This window comes from Hippoglossus hippoglossus, chromosome 14 (assembly GCF_009819705.1).
Source record: "Hippoglossus hippoglossus isolate fHipHip1 chromosome 14, fHipHip1.pri, whole genome shotgun sequence".
NCBI lineage: Eukaryota > Metazoa > Chordata > Actinopteri > Pleuronectiformes > Pleuronectidae > Hippoglossus > Hippoglossus hippoglossus.
The window spans coordinates 5140325-5166039 of record NC_047164.1 but is presented as its reverse complement, the minus strand read 5'-3'; the positions used below and the strand labels follow the sequence as shown (position 1 = coordinate 5166039).

At 41.6% G+C, this 25715-nt stretch overlaps 3 protein-coding genes across 6 annotated transcripts in view; all 3 read left to right on the top strand.

Annotated features, from left to right (window-relative positions):
- Positions 1–1624: 1624 nt before the first annotated feature.
- scaf4a (SR-related CTD-associated factor 4a) lies at positions 1625–9690 on the top strand. Of its 4 annotated transcripts, none has more exons than XM_034606953.1 (19): positions 1625–1838; positions 3187–3270; positions 3380–3424; positions 3516–3677; positions 3800–3932; positions 4327–4463; positions 4559–4726; positions 4864–4949; positions 5031–5115; positions 5354–5530; positions 5669–5745; positions 5864–6054; positions 6244–6344; positions 6698–6811; positions 6907–7063; positions 7187–7314; positions 7481–7634; positions 7728–7883; positions 8098–9690. In XM_034606953.1, exons 1-19 carry the CDS (start codon positions 1809–1811, stop codon positions 9264–9266), a joined length of 3354 nt encoding a protein of 1117 aa, XP_034462844.1. In that variant the 5' UTR covers positions 1625–1808; the 3' UTR covers positions 9267–9690. The 4 variants fall into 4 exon arrangements, with proteins under 4 accessions (XP_034462844.1, XP_034462847.1, XP_034462846.1 ...); XM_034606956.1 differs by having other exon boundaries at positions 1653–1838; positions 5031–5070; positions 5351–5530; XM_034606955.1 differs by having other exon boundaries at positions 1653–1838; positions 8122–9690.
- A 2690-nt stretch (positions 9691–12380) lies between these two features.
- sod1 (superoxide dismutase 1, soluble) lies at positions 12381–15847 on the top strand. The gene is made up of 5 exons (XM_034606984.1): positions 12381–12536; positions 13941–14037; positions 14145–14214; positions 15113–15230; positions 15454–15847. Exons 1-5 carry the CDS (start codon positions 12465–12467, stop codon positions 15559–15561), a joined length of 465 nt encoding a protein of 154 aa, XP_034462875.1. The 5' UTR covers positions 12381–12464; the 3' UTR covers positions 15562–15847.
- A 622-nt stretch (positions 15848–16469) lies between these two features.
- LOC117774159 (T-lymphoma invasion and metastasis-inducing protein 1-like) overlaps positions 16470–25715 on the top strand; it is a 72490-nt gene continuing 63244 nt past the window's right edge. The window contains exon 1 of the mRNA XM_034606351.1: positions 16470–16535. The gene's annotated coding sequence lies outside the window, so the exon portion shown is untranslated. The remainder of the gene's footprint in view (positions 16536–25715) is intronic.

Here is a 25715-nt window from a genome sequence, read left to right as displayed (position 1 = left end):
ATCATACATAAATATTGTCAGTCAACATTGGTTCGTAGCACCATCGCCATCTGTTGTCATTATTTTCCCATCGCCTTCTCCCATTAACTGGTTGTTGCTGAACTTGGAGTACAGCCATCAGATATGAAGTTGTACCCCGGCACAACCAGCGACAGACAAAGGAGCATTTGCCCCCCCCCCTCATGGAGGTGCTCACTGGCCTAATTAACGCAGTGTTCATCACTCAGTGGAGGACACCTGCAGGGAGGGGCAGCAGCTTCAGACACATTGTCTCCCTGTATCCGGCTCCACCTGACCACATGAAGGGATTGGATGAAATATTGCTGCAATAACCAACGTGAATATTATGGTGTTTTTGAGTCTGTGCCATTAAGATTGGGTTTTAAATATGCGTTATACAGGTGTGCCTGCGGTGTTTATATGGATTCCTAGAGGGAGGGAGAATAATATCAACATCCAGTTAGACCTGCCCGCTGAAGCATGCTTTCTAGACACTAAACCAGACATGGAGGCAAATGTGTAAGTATACCACCATCTATTGGACGAATTTCATACCACAACAAACACAGCACTGAAACCAGTATGGCTGGGTGGTGTGAGTCAGTCCCACATCTCTTAGCCTGCAGCCTTGGTGAACTTGAACTTGTCTTTCCGTGTCCTACAAGGAGCCTGTAAAACGAAGGTCATCCCTGAAACAGATCTGTCCTGTGAGGGTCAGTTGTTATTTCAAAAATATGTATTAGAAATATGGCACGTGTGTATTTAATCTTTTTAAATTGGAGACACATCATCCCTTTATCAACGATTTTACTAATAATCATTCACTTTATGACATGGATTACTTTAAAAGGTAGATTTATTATTTATCTGCACCTAAGAAACATCAGGAGTCTAACAGGAATCATCACTTTTAATTGTACAATAAAAGAATAATATAATATAATGTCAAACTTCAACTTGATTCATGGTTTAATCTGAGGTCATGAAGAAGTCCAGCATAGTAATAGTTGGTATCTAAGGCAAAATAGAAGATTGTATGTGTAATCTTTGAGAGGAAGGACCAAAGTATAACACGCTAAAATAATATTTAAATAGCACCACAATAGGGAAAATGTCCACATTACAGCAACAAAGGAAATAGTACATTTAAGAAGCACCAGTAAACAAATTAATACATAAACATGAAAGATAAACATAATAAAAACGTTGCAAGAAAATATGCAACATAATGTAATTTATTTATGAATATATTGAGAGTACACAGACAAAAATGTTGAAATGGCACAGACAATGGAATTATTATACAGTTTTAATGATATTATACATAAGTTTATTCTTAGTGCAGTTGTATATCATATCAGAAATGCTTGTGATTTGTTTTCGTTACCTATTGTTTATATCACATATTTTTATATTTTTAAGGTGGTAGTTTTTTACTACTACTACCAATAATTTTAATAATATAAAAAATAATATTATTAACATTAACAGTAACCAAAGTAATAATATTACTAATAATAATACTACTACTACTACTACTAATACTTCTACTACTACTACTAATAATAATAATCTAAACCACATTCTCTAAGCCTTGAGCACTCCGCCACCCAGTGGACAAAACGCGGAACTGCAGCATTGAATCCCATCATGCTTTGCCGTACCCGCCGAGCCGAGCTCCACCGATGCTAAGCTAACTGCCTTTAGCTACCGGGAGCGGACATGTTGTACGGACCCTTCCGCGGATAAACGTCGCTATAAGCGGGGAATCTGCTGCGGAGGGGCAGGCTCGGGGGCGTCGGGCAGCCATGGACGCCGTCAACGCCTTTAACCAGGAGGTAAGAGGCCCCACAGGCACCCTGGACCCGCCGAGGCTGGCGGTGCTGGTCGCGGTGCTGCGTCTCCCCGGAGCTAGCCGAGCAGCACGGACCGGGGGGGCCTGCTCGGTTTAGCTAGCCGGATATGTCCGTGTTGCCCGGTGCATGGCTAACCCGGGTTGCACGCGTCTGTGCAGCACGCGTGCAGCGCAGGTTAATTCAAGTATTCCATGCCTATCAGAAAAGCTAGCTTAACCGTGGCTAGCTACCATTAGCCCCCCCCTGTATTCATTTGAATGTTAGCTTGTGCGAGTGCTGGCAACGATGCTACACAGGAAACACTCTCCTGATGCTAGCGTCGCCCTGTTAGCTTACAAACTAAATATCATAACAAACACTCATCCACCCCAGCGAGTGAACACAGCACGTGTTTGTCAAAGCACAGTTTTAACTCCGAGCTAACGACCAGTTCACAAACAGGTCGAGTGTGCTGGTGTTGCTGGTTCCTCTCGTTTCTCCTCATGGCTCCTCTTTTAAATCACACGGACTCCTCATGGATCACACACACAAACTTGTGATCGTGTCACAAGTGTCTGTCTCATCAGTCCTGATACTTTGATTTGCACTTAACCTTTACAGACGCAGCTTCTGTTGCGTCTCGAGATGAGTCTTGAAGTTTCCACAGCACACTTTCTGTTTGTCTGGCCCAGAGACGCAGGGCAGTGGTTGTTTTTGTTTGAAAATCACTTGTTATCTCGTATGCACGTGAAACACTTCTCAATGTTAAAGTGCAAATTCAAGTCAAGTCATCCCTGGATTAACAGAGCAAACTTGCACTTAAGTGATATCAACTGTGCATAGTATTTCTCATTTCTTTTCATGTGTGTACACGAGTTGTGCAGCTTGTGTTGACAAAACATCCCAACTGCCTCAGTGCATCTCCTCAGAGCCGAAGAGGAACTGGAGTAACTTTCACCCAGAGCACATTCCTCCGCCAAGGTCCTACAGTCTCCTTGAATTAGATCAAGCTGCACCAAACTGCACACACTCCAAATACTACCACTACCACCAGAGAAACCACTAAGATTTATCCACTAGACAAACCACAGCATTATACTTTGTCTATTAAATGATGATTAGCTTGTGATGGCCGAGACATTCATTGCCCCACAGAATATGAGGTTTAATTCTACCTCTTACTGCCACTAAAACTTCAAATTGTAAAAAGCTTATCTTGTAAATGTGTCTTGATATTGGAAGGGAAGTGGAATACAAATTATTTATTATCAACACTGAAATTCTGTTCAGCTCAGCCCTCTCAGCCCAGACTCTCCGTGTCTCATTCAGCTGTTATCTCCTGTGTCTCTAGTTATTCTCCCTGATGGACTCAAAGCCCCCGATCTCTCGGGCGAAGATGATATCCATCACCAAATCGGCCATCAAAGCTATGAAAGTAAGAACGAGTTTTGTGTTGTTGTTGTTTTTTAAATAATATTATATGTACTATGTTTTGAGGATATTTCTTGCCTGTAACCCACTCGGTCGCCTTCTCTCTTTCTCAGCTCTACAAACATGTGGTCCAGATTGTGGAAAAGTTTGTCAAGAAGGTGAGAGAAACGTGTCTAAATTCAGTCATCACCCAGTTTCTCCTCAACACATTCGTATTGAGAATCTGTTTTCTCCCTCTGCTTTCCCCAGTGCAAGCCTGAGTACAAGATAGCGGGCCTGTATGTGGTGGATTCCATAGTTCGGCAGTCCAGACACCAGTTTGGATCGGACAAGGATGTGTTTGGCCCAAGATTTACCAAAAATATCACAGGAACGTTTGAGAACCTCTGCCTTTGCCCTGTAGAAGACAGGGTAAGAACAGCCAGACCTGGTTAAAGTTTCATTGTCGTGTTTGGTACCGTTGTAGTTTTCAAATATTAGAAATTGATTTTGCCTTTGACCTCTGTCCCTGCCCCCATTATGTTCATTTTCAGAGTAAGATTGTGCGGGTGTTGAACCTGTGGCAGAAGAATGGGGTGTTCAAGATCGAGATCATTCAGCCCCTCCTGGACATGGCTGCTGGGTCTAGCAGTGCTGCTGCCCACTATATGGGCACAGATGAGCCAGGTAACGTGTGTGGTTGTACGCATAAGCCAGTAGTTTGTAAGGCCATGATATGTTTATTGTTTTTAAATACAAACACAACTTTATAGATTACATTTAGTTCCAATTTTAATGCCTCTGTGCCGGCGAAAGCCAGTGGCCAGAGGTGTTATGTTTTCGAGTTGTCCGTCCCATTCTCGTGTTCACTCTCAAGAAAGCCTTGAGGGAATTTCTTCAAATTTGGTTTAAATATTCACGTGGACCCGAGGATTTTCTGATAAGATGTTGGGGGTCAAAGGTCACTGTGTAGTAAATTTTTACATTTTCCTTTTTATTTATATTGTATATTGAAATGTGATATTGATATGTGGTTTGTGTGCTGCTCACAATTATCCTAAAGCTTCCTCTCGTCCATCAGGTTCTTCTCCACCTCCAGCCAAAGAGCCGGTTACTTCGGTAACGGCAAACTCCACCATGACGTCCACTGCTCAGCTGCAAAACACTGATGCCTTCGCTGCCGTGGCTCAGCTCTTCCAGACGTCACAGGGTCAGCAGGTGAGTGTGCACGGACGCAGATTGGCAGTGCACCTCTCTTAGACCTCCACCAATAAACAACTCTTCTCTTTCACTCTGTCGCTGGCATTTTATAGCTTCAACAGATGCTCCAGAACATTCAGCAGCAGCCAGTGAAGCCAGACACCAACACTCATCCTCCTCTCCATACGAGCCAAACACAGGCCCAAAACATCACCGCCGGCCTGGGCGTGGGCACGCCACATCCTCCCCTGCCCACCCAGCAGAAAACCCCCTTTGACAAGGTGTCCGTGTGGTTTTGTTTTTGCATTTACCGTCAACACTGTGAAGACACTGTAGCCCCATGAGAATTAAATGAGGCTGTACAAGCTCTGCAATGTTGAAAAAGTCTTCACATTCATAACCCGTCTCTCTCTCATAGAAATTGCTGGATCGTTTTGACTACGACGATGAACCAGATGTTGGAGAGGACTCAAGAAAGGATGACATTGCATCACAGCCCTCTTTGTAAGCCCTAGATTTATATAATATACTGCAATTTAAAATAACAACAACTGTGAGTCTCATGTTGTATTTTTATTATCACAGTATGCAGCAACCTCCGGCCTTCCCACAGCACATGGAGCACTTTAATCCGTCGATGATTAACATGTCGCAAGACCTCTCACAACAGGTAAGAGAATAAAAACCTAATTTGTAAAAGAACAGATATTTTCTTTCGAGTCTCGTCCATTTTTTATATAAAATCAATACAAACATTATTGTTATACAATGTATTATTATATAAAGTAAATTGCATGCTCTTTATTTGTGAAAGGCAACATTTATAAATATAAAACAAACAAAACTTGATTATATATTAATGAATCCTGTTGTATTTGCATAAGAGTCACCACCGTTGTGTTTGTCAGGTTCCTCTTCCGCCTAATGGCCAGCACCAGGGCTATGGTTTACCATCAGGACAAAGCTTCCCAGTTATGATGCCTCCTATGGGGCACGCTCTGCCAGGGCAGCCCCTCCCTGGTTCGACTGGGCTTCCAGGTTTCCCAGGGGTATTTCCTCCCCACAACGCAGCCCAGCAGCAACAGGTACACGGGACAGTTGTACAAAGAATATTGCATTAAAATAAAATGATGACGGCAGAAATCTATAAACATTTAAATGAGGTATTGTAGATTTATTAGTTTATAGCAAATTATAACCACTCACTTCTCATACCTCATCAGGATTTGTCAATGGATGTGGACCGCTCGTCTGTGAGGGACGGCAGACATGGCCGAAGGTCGCCACACTCAGGCTCCAGGTAGGCGTCTAAAGTAGCATATGACCTGTCAAACTATGTTTCCTTATCCACACTTATCATTTATTTCCCTATTGGTGATGAACATACCATGATCTGCGGTGCCTTTATTTTTCTTCAGGTCTCCAAAGCGGAGGAGGTCACGGTCTAATTCTCGCACTCGGCGGTCCAGGCACAGGCGATCCCGCTCGCGCTCCAGAGACCGCCGTCACCATTCCCCGCGCCCTCGCTCGCTGGAGCAAAGGGAGAGAGAGAAAGAGAGGGAGCGACGGCAGAAGGGCCTCCCCCCACCCAAGAACGAGACACTAAGCAGTGAGTCTGTTTATCATCATATTTAATTAGTTGAGGGACATGGACTGTTAGGTTTGTGCAGTAAGTTTTTAGTTGTCATAAGAATGTCTCTGGAAGATGTCACAATTATTCCTTCCTTTCTGATTCTAGTTCTTACATTTATTTTTTCAAACTTCTTGCTCATGTTACCTTTTTATTTCTCAATCTCAGTTTGCAGTACAACTCTGTGGGTGGGCCAGCTGGACAAGAGAACACAACAGCAAGATGTCGCCTGTATACTGGAGGAGTTCGGGGAGATAGAATCCATCAATGTAAGCAGACTTGTTCAGATCACTTGCACTGAGCCATTGTTTGGTTGGTTACAACAGAATTGCATTTCCTCATCTAAAGTGGGTTCCAAATATGTATATGAATAATGGAAAAACACGTATTTTTGTATCTACTGGTCAATTACTAGTAAATTTATCATTATCTATTTTGTGTTTTTCATGCACAGCTGTTGTTTATATTGGTGATATCCTAACACACTTAGCTTTTCCAACTTTTTTGCCATTGATAAACTGAATATCAAAGTGCCACAATACGATTATATTCAAGTAACTAATTGGAAATCACATACTCCTTGTTTTTTCCTAACCCGTCTGTGTGTGTTCCTCTTGTGAAGATGATTCCTCCACGTGGCTGTGCCTATATTGTCATGATTCATCGTCAAGATGCCTTCAGGGCTCTGCAGAAGCTTGGCAGAGGATCTTACAAAGTTAACCAGAAAGCCATAAAGGTCAGCGAGCTACACTCTGAATAGAAACAGTCAGCATCTCAAAAAGAAAACAAAGAATCTAATCTAGAGTTGTTGTATTTTTCTCTTCTTGGCAGATTGCTTGGGCTTTGAACAAGGGCATAAAGGCTGAGTTCAAACAGTACTGGGACGTGGAGCTGGGTGTCACCTACATACCTTGGTCTAAAATCAGAGAGGACCAGTTGGAGGAGCTGAAAGAAGGAGGAATACTGGATGGAGACACCTTGTCACCAGGTAAAACCTCTCGACAGGCACTTTAGGACATCATACAAACAAATTCAGGCATAAAATGAGACCCCACGAAGCTCTTGTGAGGAAAATGAAAGTCTAAATTTGAATTGTGTTTGTCTTTCTCAGAGTGGAGTGGAGCGAGGAAGTCTCTGGACCAACCAGAGGAACTCACCCACAACGGCCGTTTAGAGCCACAGCAGCCGGAGGAGATGCCAACGTTACCTGTGCCTGCAGCAGCTGCTCCTCCTGCACAGGTAAACAACTGAGAATTAGAGATGTTTTTCTATCATTAGTATATTAAAAAATATTTGTAAAGATATACCATTCGGAAAGTAATCTTGATCCAGAATGTCACTGAGAAGTACAACTGAAATAACTTTTCATTTGACATCTAAAGTAAATTTCTGTAATTGTTCTCAGGTTCCTCCAATGCAGCAGCCAATGGTTGGTGTGGGTTCTCTCCAGCCTCCGGTATTTCCTGGTCCTATAGGCATGCCACCGCCTTCCTTCCCACCTGGCGTCCCCCCTCCTCCTTTCATCAGACCCGGCTTCAACCCTATGCAGATGCCTCCAGGTAGCACCTCCTCCAACTGCCATCAAACCACATCTCTATGCACCAGAAGTTGTTTGAACCCAACCTGACTCATTGTGCCTTCTCTTCTCCCAGGTTTCCCTCCTCCAGGATCTATGCCTCTAGGTCCCCCACCTCCTTCCAAAGGTGGAGTTGAGGACCAGAACCTGGACCCAGCCGGTCTGGGCAACAGGAAAAACGATGAGGGCCCAGAGGGTCCCAACATCTTCAACAACCAGATGGGACCTATGGGTCAGTCTGTCTTTCTTCCCCTGACTTTTCACTAGACAGTTATTTGTTGTCTGTCATTCTCAGTCTTAAAATTTCCCATCATAACTCTTCATATATGAGTGAGTTTGGCCATTAAAATCTATCTCATCACTTAAAAAACTAAGGATTAATTTATCAGTGAGTTTGTGGGTTTATAGAATTAAAAGTTGTGTTTGTTTTTTGTTTTCTCCTTCAGGTAACCAAGTAGGTGGCCCACCAGGTGTCCCACCAGGTGCTCTTTCAGGTATACCTCCAGGTGGTCATCCAGGAAACATCCAGCCCCCCCCTGGTGGTCTGCTCGGTGCGCGGCCTGGCATAATCCCACTCCAGCGTCCTCCCGTTCCCCAACTTCCACACTTGCAGCGTTTCCCTCCACCTCACGCAACAAGACCACCTCACCCCAACATGCCCCCTATGCCCCCACAGATGATTCCCAGGGGGCCACACCCTCAGATGATTCACCACGAGCCCCCTCCACCCAAAGGGGGCTTTGGGATGCCGCCTCCCCACAGTATTCGGGCTCCTTTCCCGCCTCATGGGCATGGCCCCCCTCCTCCTCAAGGTCCTCCTCCTCCTCCTCCTCCTTTTATCAGACCAGGGGCCCCTCGTGGTCAGGAAGGGCCAGAGGAAATAGAGGGGAGACCGTTCAGGGGAGACAGGCCTGGATTCAGGGACAGAGAGCCAGATAGGGACAGAGACTGGGATCGGGACAGGGACAGAGAGAGGGACAGAGGTTTTGGAGGTGGAAGGCGTCCATTTGGTGATGGGGGGAGGGGAGGAGGCGGAGAGAGAATGGAAGGGAGAGACAGGCTCGGAGGCTGGCAGGAGGACGGGGGCAATCACCGTGGAGGAGGATGGGAGAGAGATAGGGACAGAGATAGGGACAGAGACCGTGATCGTGATAGAGACAGACGGGACTGGAGGGAGAGGCGGACCAGTCTAGATAAGGATAGGGAGCGAGGGAGAAGTGATGACGGGGAGAAGGATCACGGGAGAGGGGAAGGAGGAGAAAGGGGAAGGGGAGAGGGAGGCAGTCGAGAAAGAGCGAGAGGAGCAGAAGGAAAAGAAGGGGACAGACCGAGGCGGGAACGGCGAGAGAGGGCCACGCGGTGGGACAGGGATGATCGATTGGCCGAATTAGAAAACATGGACAGACTTCAGACCTCGGACAGCACAGAGCAACCTTGTGTGACTCCTGAGGTTGCCGTGGAAACGAGTAAAGAACCGAGTAAAGAACCGAGCGCGGAACCTTCTCAAGAAAAGGCAGAGTCGGAACCTGCCGCTGCGACAGAGCCGACGCCATCTGAGCCTTTACCTCCAGCTCAAAGTGAACCCACGGAAACAAAACAGGAAGCAGCATCATAGACTGGCTCCGACTCCTCCTTCAGCCAGAGACTGCTGCGAACCACTGAGAGACAACAGGTGGTTTTCACTATGGTCACCAGCCTCAACTCCTGGCAGATGAGCTAGTCACCATTTTTCAGTTGCTAATGGTCATTTCTGGGAAGTAACGGATTTCTTGAAGACAAACATCTCCGACACATATTATCAAACGTGTTAAAATGGTAATTTGTAGTTCAAACAATTGGTTTATATCCCACAAATTTATTTTTACTTCACGACCCTCATCTCCTCACTCACTCACTTAATGTTATTTTTAAAATATATTTTTAAAATTTGCCCAACTATGACAAACTAAAGATCATTTCTATTATAGTAGAAGCACCATTCTTTCTCCTGGTTGTCTCATCTGTTTTTTCTTGTCAGCCTTTAGGAACAGACATGAAAGGGCTATGGTGGCCTTAAAATCCAATCAGGTGACTTGTGGTTGAATACAGACGGGTGTGTGATTCAAAATAATGAAGTAAAAATAAGACAAGACAGAATTTTCCCAAACTTGATCCTTTTGATCACGAATCTGTGACATATTTACTGGCCAATACCCCAAATCCTTCAAAATCTACTTTCAATACATGGTCTTAATTTAAAAGAATAAAATTTTTTACACATTAGTGCTGAGACTCTTCCAAACACAGAACTTATTAGAAGCTGAGCTTATTCTCACCACGTCCCTGAATCTAAGTTAGTCACCATCATTTACTGATCATTGGAATTAAACCCGATTACTTATGAAAGAAGTAATATCTTTTTGGGACTCAGGGATGCTTCACGTTTTTTGACACGACTGTACTTATACAGATTACCTTTCAATCGTATTGAATTACTGGACAAATGCAAACCATTGTCAGGGCTGAAAGACTTCGACTGTGGCATAGTAAAATGTATTTTGCTTAACAGACATTGTGACTGACTCAGAGCCGTTTCACTTAAAGACATTTCAGCATTAGCATGCTCACAAACTATCAATGAAAGAATAAGGAAATCCAAGCTTATTGTGACTTATCTCCCGTGAACTATTTCTGGAGTAAACAAAAATGATTATATTTTATAATGAGAATCAGAAGTTGGAGTGAATTAGATCTACTACTAGAAGAGTAATTGTTTTACAAAACTGAATTTGAGTACGTCCATTTGTAAAGAAACTGATTTCTACCCAGATTTGCCACAGCTGTTCAAAAACAGCTGAAGTTTCATCTTGGTTTCTGTTAAATGTTTAGATGAAGTTCTCAAAACTAACATCTACATCATAAAAGTTGAGTAAAATGTCATTCAAAAGTTCTCAGATGTGTACCCTTAGTCATTTTTTTTTTTTGGCAGTCTAAATCTCATACTCTTGCCTAAAGGTGTATTTTTTCAGTTAAATAAATAAAGCAGAAACTTTTTGTGGCTCCAACTGAGGAAAATCCAACTAAAGTTCATTTCAAGTATTGTAACAAAAATCCAGGGGCCAGCTTTGGCGTTTTTTTGTAATCAGACAGGCTCGGAAAGATTTATGTTTATGGTTTTTTCCTGTGTGTAGGGAAGAAGGGGTATGTTATCTTTTGACTAGATAAAAAAAAAAGCTGAATTGTGTTTTGGAATCTTCATCTATTTATCTCATGTATGTCAGAAATCTTGTTTTCCATATGAAAATGCAAAAATGAATCCCTGAAGCTGAAAATGTTTTTTGACTGATAAACACAGCCTGCAAACTTAGTTTCCGTTAGACTGTAGACATATTTTGTGTTGACACCAGATTCCCAACAAATCCCAACTCTTGCTCCCTCATAGATTTGACACGGAGGCACCACGGGCCGAACTAATGTGATGAAATGAAGAATACTGCTCGGGACACACTGCTGTAAATATGCTTGTAACACTGACGCTTCTACAGGTGTCATGGTCATTGTTGTTAATAATATGTGACTCGTTAATCAGAGACAACACGTTGACTTTGAAGGATTAACAGAGGCCCTTTGCTTTAAGGTTTTTAACTCCTGATGGTTTGAATGTTGACGGATGTTTCTATGATTTGTTAAAATTACAAAAGACATGGACATAAAATCGTCGATATTTCAACCATAGGAAATTGTTTTTAATAAACTATTTTTTTACCAAATCTTTTGGCTTGTCATGGTCTCTTTGAAAGCCACAAGCCTATATTTACTGTGAATTTTGAATTATTTAGTTGATGTTTACAGGTTGATCCTGTACTTGTGTAGCACCAAATCACAACACACATTATTTCAAGGAACTTGCCACAGGAAGGTCAAGACCGTACATTATTATAGAGAAACCCAACTGTTTCCACAATGAGCAGAGCACATTTCTTATATTTAAGTCTGAGTCTCCACAAGAAAAAGCTTATGGAGCAGCTATCTTTGCAGCCCGAATAATGAATTACCTCAATTGCTCATCTTCATATGAGAACAAACTCCTTTTCCCTTCAAATAAACTTTGTGCTGATACTGATAAACTGATCAGTATATTGTTTAGACAAAGCCTTGCCTCGCAGTTTCTATGCAACTTGGATGAATATAAGGTAAATCCAGCATTATATTTCATGAAAGATATATTTTTTCTCATTTTAAATTATGCACAGCTGACAGTAATGTTACATAACAGTAAAGGCACTTGGTGATGTGGACAAAAATGAGACATTATTTCTTTTAAGTTTAAGTCAGATTTTTGCCCCTGAGTGAGTATGTGGAAGATAGTTATTTGTTACACATCCTCAATGTGCTTGGACAATGCATAAGAATTATATAGATATATCCATTTTTTATATTGCAGTGATTATTGATAGAGTTTTATCGGCCTAAGAGGCAAGATTATGCAAATATAAACTCATTGATTTGAGTTAAGATTAAATGTGGAAATAATATATTTTGTGATAGTGATGATAATAATGATTCATTTTAATAATTAGAAATGTAGTAATAGTGCTGGAAAATTGAATGAAACGTTTTATAACAGGGGTAATTAGGATTTGTTCACCTACTTTAATGGGGCGGTGCTTAGCATTCGGTGACCAATCAAAATCAGTCTCCCTGCTCGTATTAGCCTCTGATTGGCCGGCTGTGTCCTACGCCCGCCCCCCTAGACAGTTAAATACGGGTTGGTTGTCTGTGACATCGACACACGTCAGAAACTTGTGCGTATTTTTGGAGAACTACCGCAGAAATGGTGCAAAAAGCCGTGTGCGTGCTGAAAGGAGCCGGAGAAACCAGCGGGACCGTCCACTTCGAGCAGGAGGTGAGTCTCGAGGCTGCTTTTAACTGGGAAGGGGAACATTTAGCCCGGTAGCCATTCAATTTAACCCCGTGCCGCTTCCATGCTAGGCTAAGCTAAGCTAGGCTCCATTCACAAGACTACAGGGCAGGTTAAGTCGGGTTTTGGGTGTGAGGCTAAGCTAGCTAGCTGCGTTTGAATGAGAGGACGTGAGGCTCGGTGTGATTTCAGGTTTGCGTTTGCTGTCCAACAGTTCAGGAAGTTGACGTTGCCGAACCGCAATTAGCGTCAAGAAAACAGTCAAATTGATATAGAGCCGTGACCTATGACCGTGTACGGCCCCTTTGTTTTGTTAATGATCAACGCTGCGTGTGTGCAGACGCCTGTTGCATAAGTTTGTGACGTGTGTGTTTGTAGTATTAATATCGTCCGTCTCGTGTTTGCTGAAACTCTCTCAAATGGAGGAACCTCTGCAAGCAGCAGCTTCACTAAGGGACAAAATGAGCTGCTGCACTAATTGAAACATTTAAAGGACAAAATAAACTCGTTGCTTGTATTTTCTGCTGAGTCACTGCGGGGCCTCCTCGTTTCTGCCCCTGGAGATAAAACCATACGTCATGACTGGTCCCAGTGCTAGTGCATGGACCCTCATGCACACTCACCCCCCCCAGCAGAACACTGGAAGAATATTTAATCCATTGAATGTGGAGTTTATTTTCATGCATCTTCTTGCAGTGATTCATTTAAGGAGGCATGTGACTGATATTTTAAAAGGGATAGTTCACCCAAAATAGACAATTCACTCATTCTCTACTCACCACTGTGCCGATGGAGGAGGTGGGTGACGAGTTTGAGTCCACAAAACACTTCTGGAGTTTCAGGGGTAAATACTGCTGCAGCCAAATCAAATACAATTGAAGTAAATGGTGACTGATTCTTTAAATGTAAAAAAACACAACATGGCTCCATACTTTTCCTGTGGTGTCCGTAAACTCCGACATTCAAATTCGACTCAAAATGTTTGTAGCCTAAATGTTCGCTGTGTTTTGTGGACTCAAACACTTCACCCACCCCTCCACCTCAGTGTTGAGTAGATAAAGACTGAATCTTAATTTTTGGGTGAACTGTCCCTTTAAGACACTTTGTACTTTACCCATTAAAGCAGACATCTTGAAATATTACTTTACACACGCTACTGTTGCACAACTGAGAATGTATAATGTACAGATGTGGTGTTACCTATCTGTATTGGGACATTTTCATGATATGTCTTTAATTTTCTACACCAATCAAAATTTGAACTGTTTACATTTTATGTAGGTTCACTGAGTCTGGTTGGGCTGTGAATGGGATGGAAGTGGTCCCTGTTTTCTTTACCCTCCAGTCAGCACCTGGTTTTGACAGCTTCTTTGTGTCTCAATCTGTCAGAGCGATTCAGCCCCTGTGAAGTTGTCAGGAAAAATCTCGGGTCTTGCCCCTGGTGAGCATGGTTTCCACGTTCATGCTTTTGGAGACAACACAAATGGTGAGTCTGTGTATATGTAATCTTGTTTGTAAATAGTTGCTGCACTGCCTGGTTCTCATTTCACCCACAAACTGACTAAATCTGAGGATTTTCTTCCCTTTTCCCAGGGTGCATGAGTGCAGGACCTCACTTCAATCCCCACGGCAAGAGTCATGCTGGTCCTACTGATGCAGACAGGTGAGCAAGTGTTTACCTGTGGTTAGGATATCTGTTTGGCAAGGGGTTGATTATCGTGATTGGCCAATGAGTCTAGGCCTGACACACGTGGGTCTGTTCATGTGTTTTGTTTGCATAATGCGCTACAATGAAGCAACAACGCAGACCACATCTTTTCATATTATTATGACAATGTAGCAGGACAAATTTCACTGGTGGGCTGCAGCCTTGGTGGATTCTAACACTTAAAACCCTTCCCTGTGGAGTCTGGTAATGTCACTGTTATGCTTCCACACTGACTAGTATTGTCTTTTCTGTTAAACAAAATGTCATAACAGCTTTGAGGAACTTTCTTTGAATTTGGTACTAACATTCACTTGTATTCTAAGATGAATTCATTGAAATTTGGTCATGGATTAAAAACAAATCACTTGCCAATTTGGGATAAAAAGGAGCTTTTATATTCAAAAGGGTCAAATGTTTTTAAATGACAATATGCACATATTCCCATTTTGATCATTGTGTGAAAATGATCCAGAAATGCTGCTCAAAAAGCTTTGGAACAAATAATTCAGAGTGCTTAACATCAAACTAGAGGAAATTAACATTAAAAAACATACAAAAATCACAAGAGCACTGCAAGAGCACTGCAGCCAACATAGAAGGAACGTTGGAAACACTTTTTACTATTGGACACTTTGGAAAGACTAACAGAATTAGAAATTTAATTGGATTTTGCATAAAAAATGGAGAAGGAGGCACATCTCTAAAACAAGGATCAAGTCTTGACGTTGGGGGGGAATCATTTCCACACAAATCTGGTCAAATCTTAACTTGTACGATTACTAGGACAAGTAATCGTTAATGTTAATCAGTAACAATTCAAGGTCAATGCAAATATTATTTTGTTTGTCAATAGGCACGTTGGAGACCTGGGGAATGTGACTGCTGGAGCAGATAATGTTGCTGAGATAAACATCTCTGACAAGATGCTCACCCTCAATGGCCCCAACTCCATTATTGGCCGAACCATGGTGGTAAGGAAAAGTGCTTTTCAGTTTCCCATTTTAATTTCCAGTGAATGAAAATCGACATTAGTAAGCCAGGTTTTACTCCACGGTTAAGTAGTTCATCTTGGTGTTTATGAGGGGAGGGGGGGATAAGCTGCAGGATACTACACTTTATTGACTGGAGCTGAGCCTCTGGGCCAGAAACTGTCAATGAAAAACATCTGACTGTGCTGCTTGTCCTGTGTTTTAGATCCATGAGAAGGCTGACGATCTTGGAAAAGGAGGCAATGACGAGAGTCTAAAGACGGGCAATGCTGGTGGACGTCTGGCCTGTGGAGTCATTGGCATCTCGCAGTAAAAAACATCTGCCAAAACTCAAAGCACTGGAAATGGCTTTCCCCCCACAGCACTTAATAAGACCAACATAGCTACTTAATGTGACAGTGTTTCCTTTTTTCAATACTCTGTTGCTTCCTATTCGCCATTCAATGGAGTAGAAGAGCCATGCTATACTGTCCCTTCGTCTTGACAATTCTGTATGGATTTGTGTCTGTTAACTAGTATTGTCCCAAAGAGTTAGTTACGCACAAGTAAAACAGTTGTATACAACTTAAAAAGTTCATCAATAAAACGTCTGTTCAATCAAATGGTGTGTGATAATTCTTCTATGTGTGTTGATGGTTTGCAATCAAGACTAAAACCTGGAATAGTCGTGGACTCAAACTAGGATCCCTATATCATTGCAACAACTGAATACACAAATGTTTCCTTTTAATTCCAAAAAAGAGGTTGGATTTTTGTCTTTTTCATATTTGGGGTTTTTTGGTGGTTGGATTTAAAGTTGCCTTTCAAATTGGAATCTTACAAATGAGCAACAGGTCTGTTTCAAATCCTTGATGGGTGGACCGTTAAGTAAATGAAATTTCCCTACCATACCTCGTGCATTGTCACCTTTCACTATCCCCATCAGTAATATAGTCCTAAGATAACACATATTTGCAACAACAGCTTAGATAGTGATGGGTTGTAAAAATTTATGGCTGAAATAAAACTGGTGTATCTAAGCAATTTTTCTAGGGTAAAGTTCCTTTGATCCAAAGAAGACAAACTGTAGTGAAAATAGTTTTTAAAAATGGTGTTTAACTTGAACAATTTGTATTTTGGGTGCGTTATTTTCAAGGTTTGTGCAGTTTTGCAAAGTTGGTTCGTAGTTCTCTCAAAACCTCTTGTATTGAAAAGGCTGCTGCTCTGTTAAGCCCCTTCACTTGATTACTTGCAGCCGTTCTCAGTCTGTGAACTAGGCTCCTGAGACCAGGTGTAATAACCCACCAGGTAAGTTTCTGCACTACACACGTCTAAGCTTTTTATAGCTGAAGGTAAAGTTAATCCCCGTTTTTACAAACTAATTTTTATAACATCTTAGCGCATCAAAACGATTTTTTCCCCCTATTTTTCTTCAAACACCGGCAACAGGAGCACGTGGCTAAGTTAGCTGTAGCAACATGCTAGCTGTCGCCATCTTGGCTAACTGGTGCGCAGTCACATTTCGGTTTTACATATTTTACACAAGTCAAAATATACTATGACTCATATAATATGGATAACTTACAATATGCAGTAGCCTGTATTTTCATAGGACAGTAAGTTTTGTTGGTTTCTATACTTGAAATAAAACTGAGTGAAGTATGTTTCAAATAATGGAGATTAATGCAACACACTTGAATTAATGAAACATTTAATTCCAATTACAACTAATAAGATTCATTTCCCCATGGGTAGTATTTTGAGTATTAATATTAGTAACATAACCAACATTAATTGAACACAAATATATACCTTCATTACAAAGTCAATGGAGAAACACAAAGTTCCCAAATACAAGAATTCATGTCACATTACTGAAAAGGTTAGAGATTTGTTTAAGAATTTTTCTTTTCTTTAATAAGCTTAATGATGACAGAGAACTAGGTATCACTGACACATTTTTCCAATATGGCAGAAGTCTTGGTTCACGTGCAGTCAACGAGAAGGACACCTGATCCCTGGCTGCCTGCAGGTAAGATAAATACTTGTTATTCCTAAAGGTTATTCCTAATTTTCTTAAATTTCAAAGTTCATTCAATCTGGTTCAGTTCCCTGGTTAATAGAACATGATAGCTTTAAGTTGACATCACGACGTCACCAAGGAACTACAATAACTGACAAATATCAAACAACAAAAAGTAGATTAAAGATGCAACTGAATCCAGATGCCGTACATTCTCAGACAGGGAGTTCACTGGAGGCTCTGACAGCAGAAGGTTGGATCCTGATTGATCACCTCCTCTCTGGGTTGGTGTATTTAGCTGTATCATCCTCTAGAGGGCAGAGCACCTCCTCATAACTGTAACAAGCGTTTGCTGTGATACTTCCACATGGAGGGATCAGATCAAAAATTATTTCATGGGCTTTTGTATATTTAAGGATTGGATTGTGCAAACCAGTGGCTGGAAATGTCCAAAAATCAACTCTGCAAACATTCATCCTCGTAGGAAAAAGGGCTACAGTGGAGATAATTATGTACTTTTAATAAATAACCGCTGTTGCACATACATAAAAACATGACATTTCATGAACATCTCAGACGGCCCTTGTGAACCAACCTACTAAAATATAGATAACAGGCTTTGATTGAAATTGGAATCTTTGCTTTTCCTCCATGATGTTAAACAGAACAGCTGTGCCCTGTAGTGGCCAACTCTCTCTCACACACACACACACACAAACACACACACACTGTCACAGTAACGCACACGGATACACTCCCATACACTCTCCCTCCCTGCCGATAGCCAGTGCGTGGCTGTAAAAATTGCATGCTCTAAAAGCCTTTTCCCTTTGCATGGGAATGGCAGAGGCTTCCATGTGAAGTGACTTGGCTCTCTGCTCCTCTCCTGCGGGAAATGAGAGATTTGAGGCCCTTCTATGGAGTTAATACCCCAGGGAGCGATCCAGAGGCAAGCTGCAAAGAGTGTGTCAATTCGTACATGATACGCAGCAAGACGCTGAGATCCACCGCATTAGCATACGGGATGTGTCTCTTTTCTCCGCTTTCTTCTCAACAACTGATAATCGACGGCTCGTGAATTTAAAAGTCAGGATTGTTGGCAGGGCTGAATACGAAATGTCGAATCTTAAGCTGTTGTTATTTTACTTGTAAAAATTTACATCTGGATTTGTTTTTCGGTGAAATCCACCAGTGGTTTTTGTTTTTACCAGTTATAACAGCAGTGAGTCGGTACCATTTTGACCATAGAGAAGTCCAGCCTTTTACAATAGAGCAAATCTGCGTATGAGTTTGTCTTTATGCATGGAAGTCACTATGCTTGGGTACGTGTAGGGAGGTAGTTTCAGGCCATGACCTGAAACGCAGCCCCCAAAAATCTGCATATACAAGTTGGGAGTAGCTGTATTAGTTTGGACAGAGGCAGAGCGGAAAGACAGACTGACTGTAAAAGCTTGTATAAATAGCCTGGGAGTGGAGGTGATGAATAATGGAGACGGCCGATGCCGCTGACAGTGAGCGGGAGAGGTCGTGACAGCGAGAGAGACCAGCCGGGCTTAGTATAAAAGAATGTAATGTAATGAAAAAGAATAAAATGATAATGACGATGAGAAGTGTCCAGCCAGATGTTGACAGAAGTTCACGCTGAAGGTCATACGTCAATATATTTATGGTCCTTTTGTTAATAATAGTCTCATCCCTGAATTACATTTTAAATTTAAACTTGGTGTATAGTCACAAATGGATTTCAAAGGACCTTTCCAGAAACAAAAAGGTCAGTGACTTTACTTAACTAAGGCTTGGAGCGTAACTGTCACTAATCCTGCAGGTGGAAGGTGGGGTTCAAAGTGTGTTCTTCCTTTATTAGCTTCAGGGACACCACGTTGCAATAACTTCCGGAAAGTGCCAGTGAACCAGTCTTACAAGGTTTGGTTGCTTTTGTGTTTGTTTGTGCATTATTAAAAAGAAAAGGACTGGCTGTTAAACTGTATCCAACACCCACATGTACAAAGTCACCATCGGAGGTGGCGAGGCCGTGCCCGTGGTGTTCACTGTAAGATGAGTCAGAGGCGGAGGTTCTTTTCAACCAAGTTATGTAAGTGGGAAGAAAAGCACTTCAATGGCATGCGAGTATGTACTTCTATGTACTTCTGTGAACTTTGTCTGTAGAGGATTGTTTTTGAATATCTATAAACAGCCATCTTTGTGCTCAGAAACACTGCTGACAACAACCAGTGTGGCCACATCTCTAGTGGTGGCTTTCTGCTGTTCTCCCCTCAGGGCTGCAGCAGTGCACGTATGGCCCACCACTCCAACTGAACACTTTGCGACAGGCTTTTACTTGTTTAACACCAATTCCCCACCCATCTGGAAATTTGATGAGGAGAGGCATATTTGCATACTCCTGGGTATCAATCAATGGGAAAAAATGAGAAAAGCTCATTTAGGTCAGTGGCTTCCGAACGGAGCGGTTGGTCTCACACAGGAAGATTGTATTAGGTTGGTGTGATTTAGGGTCCGGCCGTTAACTGCATGCACACAATGTACACGTCTGGAAACAAACACAGGAACTCCAGTCTCTTATTGAAGTATTGGCACTCACTCCCCTGCGACTCTCCACCATTCTCCAGGGTGAGAGTTCACCTTCCGGTACACCGTCCAACACTGACATTGTGGGCACATTTTAGACACCAGGAACCACAGGTCAGGGGTGAGATGCCATAAATGGCGCCCATTCTACGAGACATGGTTGCTTGGTAGACAGACTAATTACAAGGCCCCTGTGACCTAACCTCTGACCCTGAGCTCTGAGTCATGTGATCACCCGAGTGGAGCCCCTCAACACGGCTATCTACTCTTGCTGTGCACTTTACCCTCCATTTTTGGCTCCGTATCTTGATATACATAGTTACCTCCACCAAGGAGGTTATGTTTTGACCCCTGTTGGTTAGTGTGTTAGTTGGTTTGTTTTGGTAGCAGGATTACAGTTGCTGCAGCAGTAACTCACTGATCTCATCTCACGAGATATGGAGTTTTAATAATTGTCACTGTTTTCCCAGGGAATAATTCACGGATCTTGAAACAAATCATGCACATTATATGTATGTTTAAGAATTTAAGTGGTTGTTGGGCCTTGTGGAGGTGTGCGCTCTCCTGGGTGCCATTCTAGTTATGGAAGGACAGATATTCAAGTGTGTGAGTCCTGTTTTATCTGTGGGAAAATGGTTCAGGAGCCTTTTAGTCCAGCAGATCAACCCGAGTAGGCTGCACTTCTGTGTACAAGCAGTCGAGAGACGACTCCAGAGGGATTCCAAGGCCTATTTAACACATTACACCCTCCCTCTCATCCATGGTCAAACAGCAGTCCTGGGCTCTGACCTTTGAACTTAGTGACCTGCTAAACCGGCGCGACCATAACTCTCACCTTTGCTCAAGAGGGTGCTTATTATTCTTTCTAGGATGAGTGGTTGTAGGAGTCTCAAGACTGTTTAGCAGACTGCTGCAAGAAACAAGGCAGAGAGACAACAAATGATTGGATATTTGACAACTGAGTACGTTTCCAGACGCTGACCTCGTGTTACATTCCAGAGATGCTTCTGCGTTGAACTCCCAAATGGTCAATGGCAGGAATATCACATGTTGACCATAATCAAGTGACAGCAAAGATCTTACACATCTATTTGCTATACTTTGTGAACAAATACATTACACACAAGATTTTACAAGACAAATAATATAGGATTTATACACTTGAATATCTTAGCAGCTTGTTATAATCTCTGCAAATTCAACTTTACTACCACATACCTAGCAGAGCACATAAGGTACTAATACCATAGTCGATCGCCAACAAATGGCCAAGAATTCAGATTACAGATTCATAATTTGAATCATTTATTAAGCAAAAAGGTAAAAAGTTGCGAATTTCATCTCTTTAAATGTGATGATGTGTTGCTTTTATTTTTAGTTTGGTACATGTCCCATCTGCTAACAAGGAGGTCATGGGGATTTATGACTTGTGCTACAGCAAGGCCACCAGGGGGCGATTTAGATATTTTGGCTTCACTTTTGAGGAGCTGTCATGTTGACCATCTTTATTTACAGTCTGTGGAAAGTCAATATAAAATGTTGTGTCAAACCATCTTGTTGAAGTTGTATGTGAACTTTAACCTCCTGCTGGTGCTCTAGTAAAACTGAGGGATCAGCAAAGTCAGAGTAAGATTAATCCTCAGGGAACAATGAATGTTCATGACAAAATTCCAGGGCGATCCACACATTAGAGATATTTCTCTCTTGGGTGAACTGACTGACCAAGATGTAGCATTGGCTGAAAATAACCGACAGTTTATTATATTATAAAAATAATCATAACAGCAGCCCTAAACAAACCTCTAAATGTACAATAAAGTATAATATAGTAATATGCAGGTATTGGTTTATCTACATAGTTTGTAATATGTAAATTGCACATTATACAACATATGAAATCATCAGAAATGATCCGTGCTTTACTCCAGGACCCGTTCATGTGGGTTTTATTCCCTGCAGATAGACTCTGGATTCAGTTATTCAAATTCATTAGACATTTAAATGTCATAGCAAATATTTATCAAGGAGTTTCAGGAAGAGGAAGCAGTGAACAAGATAAACAGAGGAAACCAGTTCACCAAACATTGTCGGCTTAAGTCGCAGGGAGGACGGTGACAAGGAAAGAGTCCAGAGACACTGTACACCAAAAAGACAGATCAGTCTGTATTCGCACTAAACCAAGAGCAAGTGTGTTTGCATGTATGTTTAATCTGCAAGGTGACCTTCCTGCATTTCATGCTTCTTGATTATTCTCTCTGCGTGAGAGCTTATGTGCGTGTGTGTGTGTGTTTGTGAGTTTTCCATTTAAGGCTCTTATATGTGTGTGTGAGATGTGCAGCTCAGGTGTGAAGTGTTCTGCGGTTCCCAGCAGAGTGAAGACCACTACACACTCCTCTCTTGTTGAGGAGGGAGAAGGGGAAGACTGGGCGGGGGGGGGGAGAACAGAAGATGGAGAGAGGGAGGGAAAGAAATAGGGAGAGAGGATCACAGACGGACCCTGTTCTTCTCCTACAGAGAGAATAGAAACTCTACATTGTCCAGACGACAGTGACAGTTTTCATTTCCCTCACAGACTCTCCTCTCTTTTACTCTTCAGTCCACTTTTCAGATTTTTTCCCCTTTCTTCTTTCTTCTGTCTATTACAGTTAATGGAGTGAGTCTGAGCTCTGACCTCATGGTCTCCGAGATGAAGGATGAAATTACTGTCCTTATATGCGCATATTTTGCATTCTTTTGAATTACCCAGACCGAAATTATACACTTTACCCTGCACATTTAGCTAAATTATTCATCTGCTGCTGAAATGATTTTGGAAAGTAAAATATGGTCCTGGGTTCAGAACTGTAAAAAGACTCGCACTGCATCGTTTTCTCAATATATTATATTATTAGGGCCCGAGCACCGACCGATTAATCGTATTTTTGTTGGCGTGAACATACCCGAAAACTCACCATACTTTGCGGGCGCGTCAGGAGTAGTAAGGCACAGTTGTACACGTATAGAGCAACAAAGTCCGTGGTTGAAGATAATGCAAAAAAAATGTAAGTTGTAACTCCACTGTACATTGTACAATCGCCACCCAAATTGACGCGTTTATCCTTCCCGCGGAACGCTAAAACACAAATTGCCCTCCCGGTGGCCGCATCAGGTCCCGAGTTTGCATAGTGCTTGGGCCCACACAGTGCTAGTTATTATTATTACTATAAAATGTCAGAGTATAGTGAAATATTCCTTTTACAAATACCTGTCTGAATAATGACAAACATCTTCAAATCTTCACAATTTATACTTTTTTTTTTTTACCATTTTGTCTTGATAAATACCTTAAAAATCCATTTGCGGTTGTTATACTAATTGATTATTCTATTTATATCAACTAAAGAAGACAGCTTGACATTCAGGAAGTCTGGAAATTGCCCTTTTCAGCTGGAATGTGTATCTTCTTTTCTTCCGAGCACTTGATCTTATTTCTTTTCCCATTTCTGAATCACAAGGGAAACATTAATGTGTGTAATACAACCTAAGTGCTCCTCAGCAAAAGCACTTGAACTTTACTGTAGTGCTATAGCTTCATCTAACGACATCTTATGCTAATTCGCTTGCATTAGCCAAAGATAACCCACCCAGTATTTATGTTAAGACTCTTCTTTATTCTCTCATACATGTTAGTGACCATTATTCACAGTTGGTCTTGTGGCTCATAGTAAAACGTGCTCGTCCTGGTAGTTAAACCTCTCATATTAATTACTTAGTGCCCTCACTCTTGTCCCGGACGGCAATTAACCTGTTTTAATTGGAGTGGTGTTGCCAGAGGAGGTGAGACAACATCACCTGCAATTACAGAGAAACTGTTACAGTGAGAGAGATTATTTTTACACCAGCAGTTAGTTTCAGCTGGTTGTCCTCGTATAACCTCATTTGTTACAGTTCAAAGACAGTTTACTGATTAACAATATTGACTGGCACCATTTATCTTCTCCCTAAATGCCCTCGTTGGACCATTATATGGAGTTAGTCTTTTTATTACAGCAGTTTAGTGATTTCTTTTAATATGTAGTTAGACTAAAGGTATTTGTATACCAAGTGATATTAGATTTTTAAAAGTGTTGTGACTTGTGCAAATTAGCTGAATTGTTTGTACTAATGTGATTGATTGTATTCTTTTTAAATTTTTACAGCTCGTAATAATCTGAATCAGAGGCTGAAGCAAACAGTGTTTCCCACTTGACTGACCAGTTGCTATAGGACATTACTCTTGTGGACTGTGTATGTTACTGGATTAATTACTAAACTCTATTTTCTATGGTCATACTTTTATTCTGTGTGCATGAAGCACAATGTCACTAATTTAAAGACTTTTTTCTATAATATCTTAAGTCTAACACTTGTTTGTGCAATTTCATTGTTTTTTTGGCTAAAATCTTTGTCAATCCAAATTTGTATTTGTGTGTTTAGCTGCATAACCTGACAATTTGAGACAAACAAAGATTCTCCAAAGTGAGGACTAGTTTATCGTCTGATCTTGGATTTAAATTAGAATAACATTGGGGTAAAGAGTGAAACCTATGAGGAGAGTTGTTACTTGTGCATGAGCATTTATTTAGTCTCTGGCTTTCTATTATGTATTGATGTTGTGTACCAGGATCAATAGCTGCTGATTAACTGTGACCATGAAGCCAGTTTCATGCTTTAGCTGTGTTTCAAATTGTAATGCTCAATTAATCAGTCCAAAAATATATATAATAAGAAAACGGAAAGAGGTTATCAGGAGGGCAGATTGTCACTGTTTCAGGAAACCTTCCTGATTGCACTAATTTAGTTCAACAGTTTGTTTCATATCCATTCTTCTCATTTGAGCCAGTGAAACCTATGTTTGTTTGTGTGGAGATCCATTGTGTGTGTGTGCTTAATTGAGACATATGACCAGTGTTCCTCATGTAAATCTTCTAAATGAAAATCAATTCAACAATCCCCTAATTCAACATCAGACGGGCTGTTCAAATGCCACAGTAACTGCAGGAAAAAGCTCATTTGCCAAATGGAAATGGTACTTATCATTTACTTTGCAAAAACACGGCACATAATGGAAGAATAAATCAATGCTTTAAACATTTCACCAACAAAGCAACCAACAAATAAATGAATCCAGGGGTCGGGGAAGCTCACAATGATTGTAGAGGAGGACGGTATTTCAAGCTCACACAATAACTTTAAATCTTCTCTGTTAACCGGCTTCTTTACAGCAATTAGTTAGATAGTGCGAGACATTTGTTCACAGCAGGACCATTAACAGTTTCTCTTGTCTGTGTATTTCTGTTGTCACATGTCCAGATGAAGTATGGATTGTCCTGAGGCTTTGTGAGGTTCACTGAACTAAAACCCTTCCCCAGCTTGGCAGCGTCCCTCACCCCCTCTAAACCCCATCTTTCTCTGCCTTCTGTTGTCTGCCTCTTACTGGCCGTATGTGCTTCTAATTATTTTAGGTTGCCAGCGAGCACAGCACAAACCTCATCTAGGCACAGATTTGTTCGTATAAGGTCACACCAGCAAAAGCACTTTGTCCTGGTTTTCTTTTTGCCGTATAGCAGAGGACAGCGGTGCTTGGTTTTGCTGATGTACACAGAAAGGTTCAGAGGTGCAGTGTGTCAGGTGACACCCACACGCCACAGTATCTTCCACCTCTGCAGACTGAGGGATTTTACAGTTTTATTGCATGTTTGTGCAAATGTGGACAATTTCAGTTTTTTGTGTTGTCCATAAATTTGTTTTTTAATGTTCAAAAACACAAGTGGATTTAGAATTTTAATGAGTGTGAACTTGTTTTGTTACCTCCTTGTCAGCAGCAGTAAACCTCATGGGGACTAAAGCCCAGTCCGAAA

Bases quoted from the DNA above. Each gene is read 5' to 3' on its own strand.
- sod1 (XM_034606984.1), top strand. From the start codon at position 12,465: ATGGTGCAAAAAGCCGTGTGCGTGCTGAAAGGAGCCGGAGAAACCAGC. The intron at 14,215-15,112 runs GTGAGCAAGTGT...GTTTGTCAATAG, and splicing joins GGTCCTACTGATGCAGACAG to GCACGTTGGAGACCTGGGGA. The intron at 15,231-15,453 runs GTAAGGAAAAGT...CCTGTGTTTTAG, and splicing joins TTATTGGCCGAACCATGGTG to ATCCATGAGAAGGCTGACGA.
- scaf4a (XM_034606953.1), top strand. From the start codon at position 1,809: ATGGACGCCGTCAACGCCTTTAACCAGGAG. The intron at 4,464-4,558 runs GTGAGTGTGCAC...GGCATTTTATAG, and splicing joins AGACGTCACAGGGTCAGCAG to CTTCAACAGATGCTCCAGAA. The intron at 4,950-5,030 runs GTAAGCCCTAGA...TTATTATCACAG, and splicing joins ATTGCATCACAGCCCTCTTT to TATGCAGCAACCTCCGGCCT.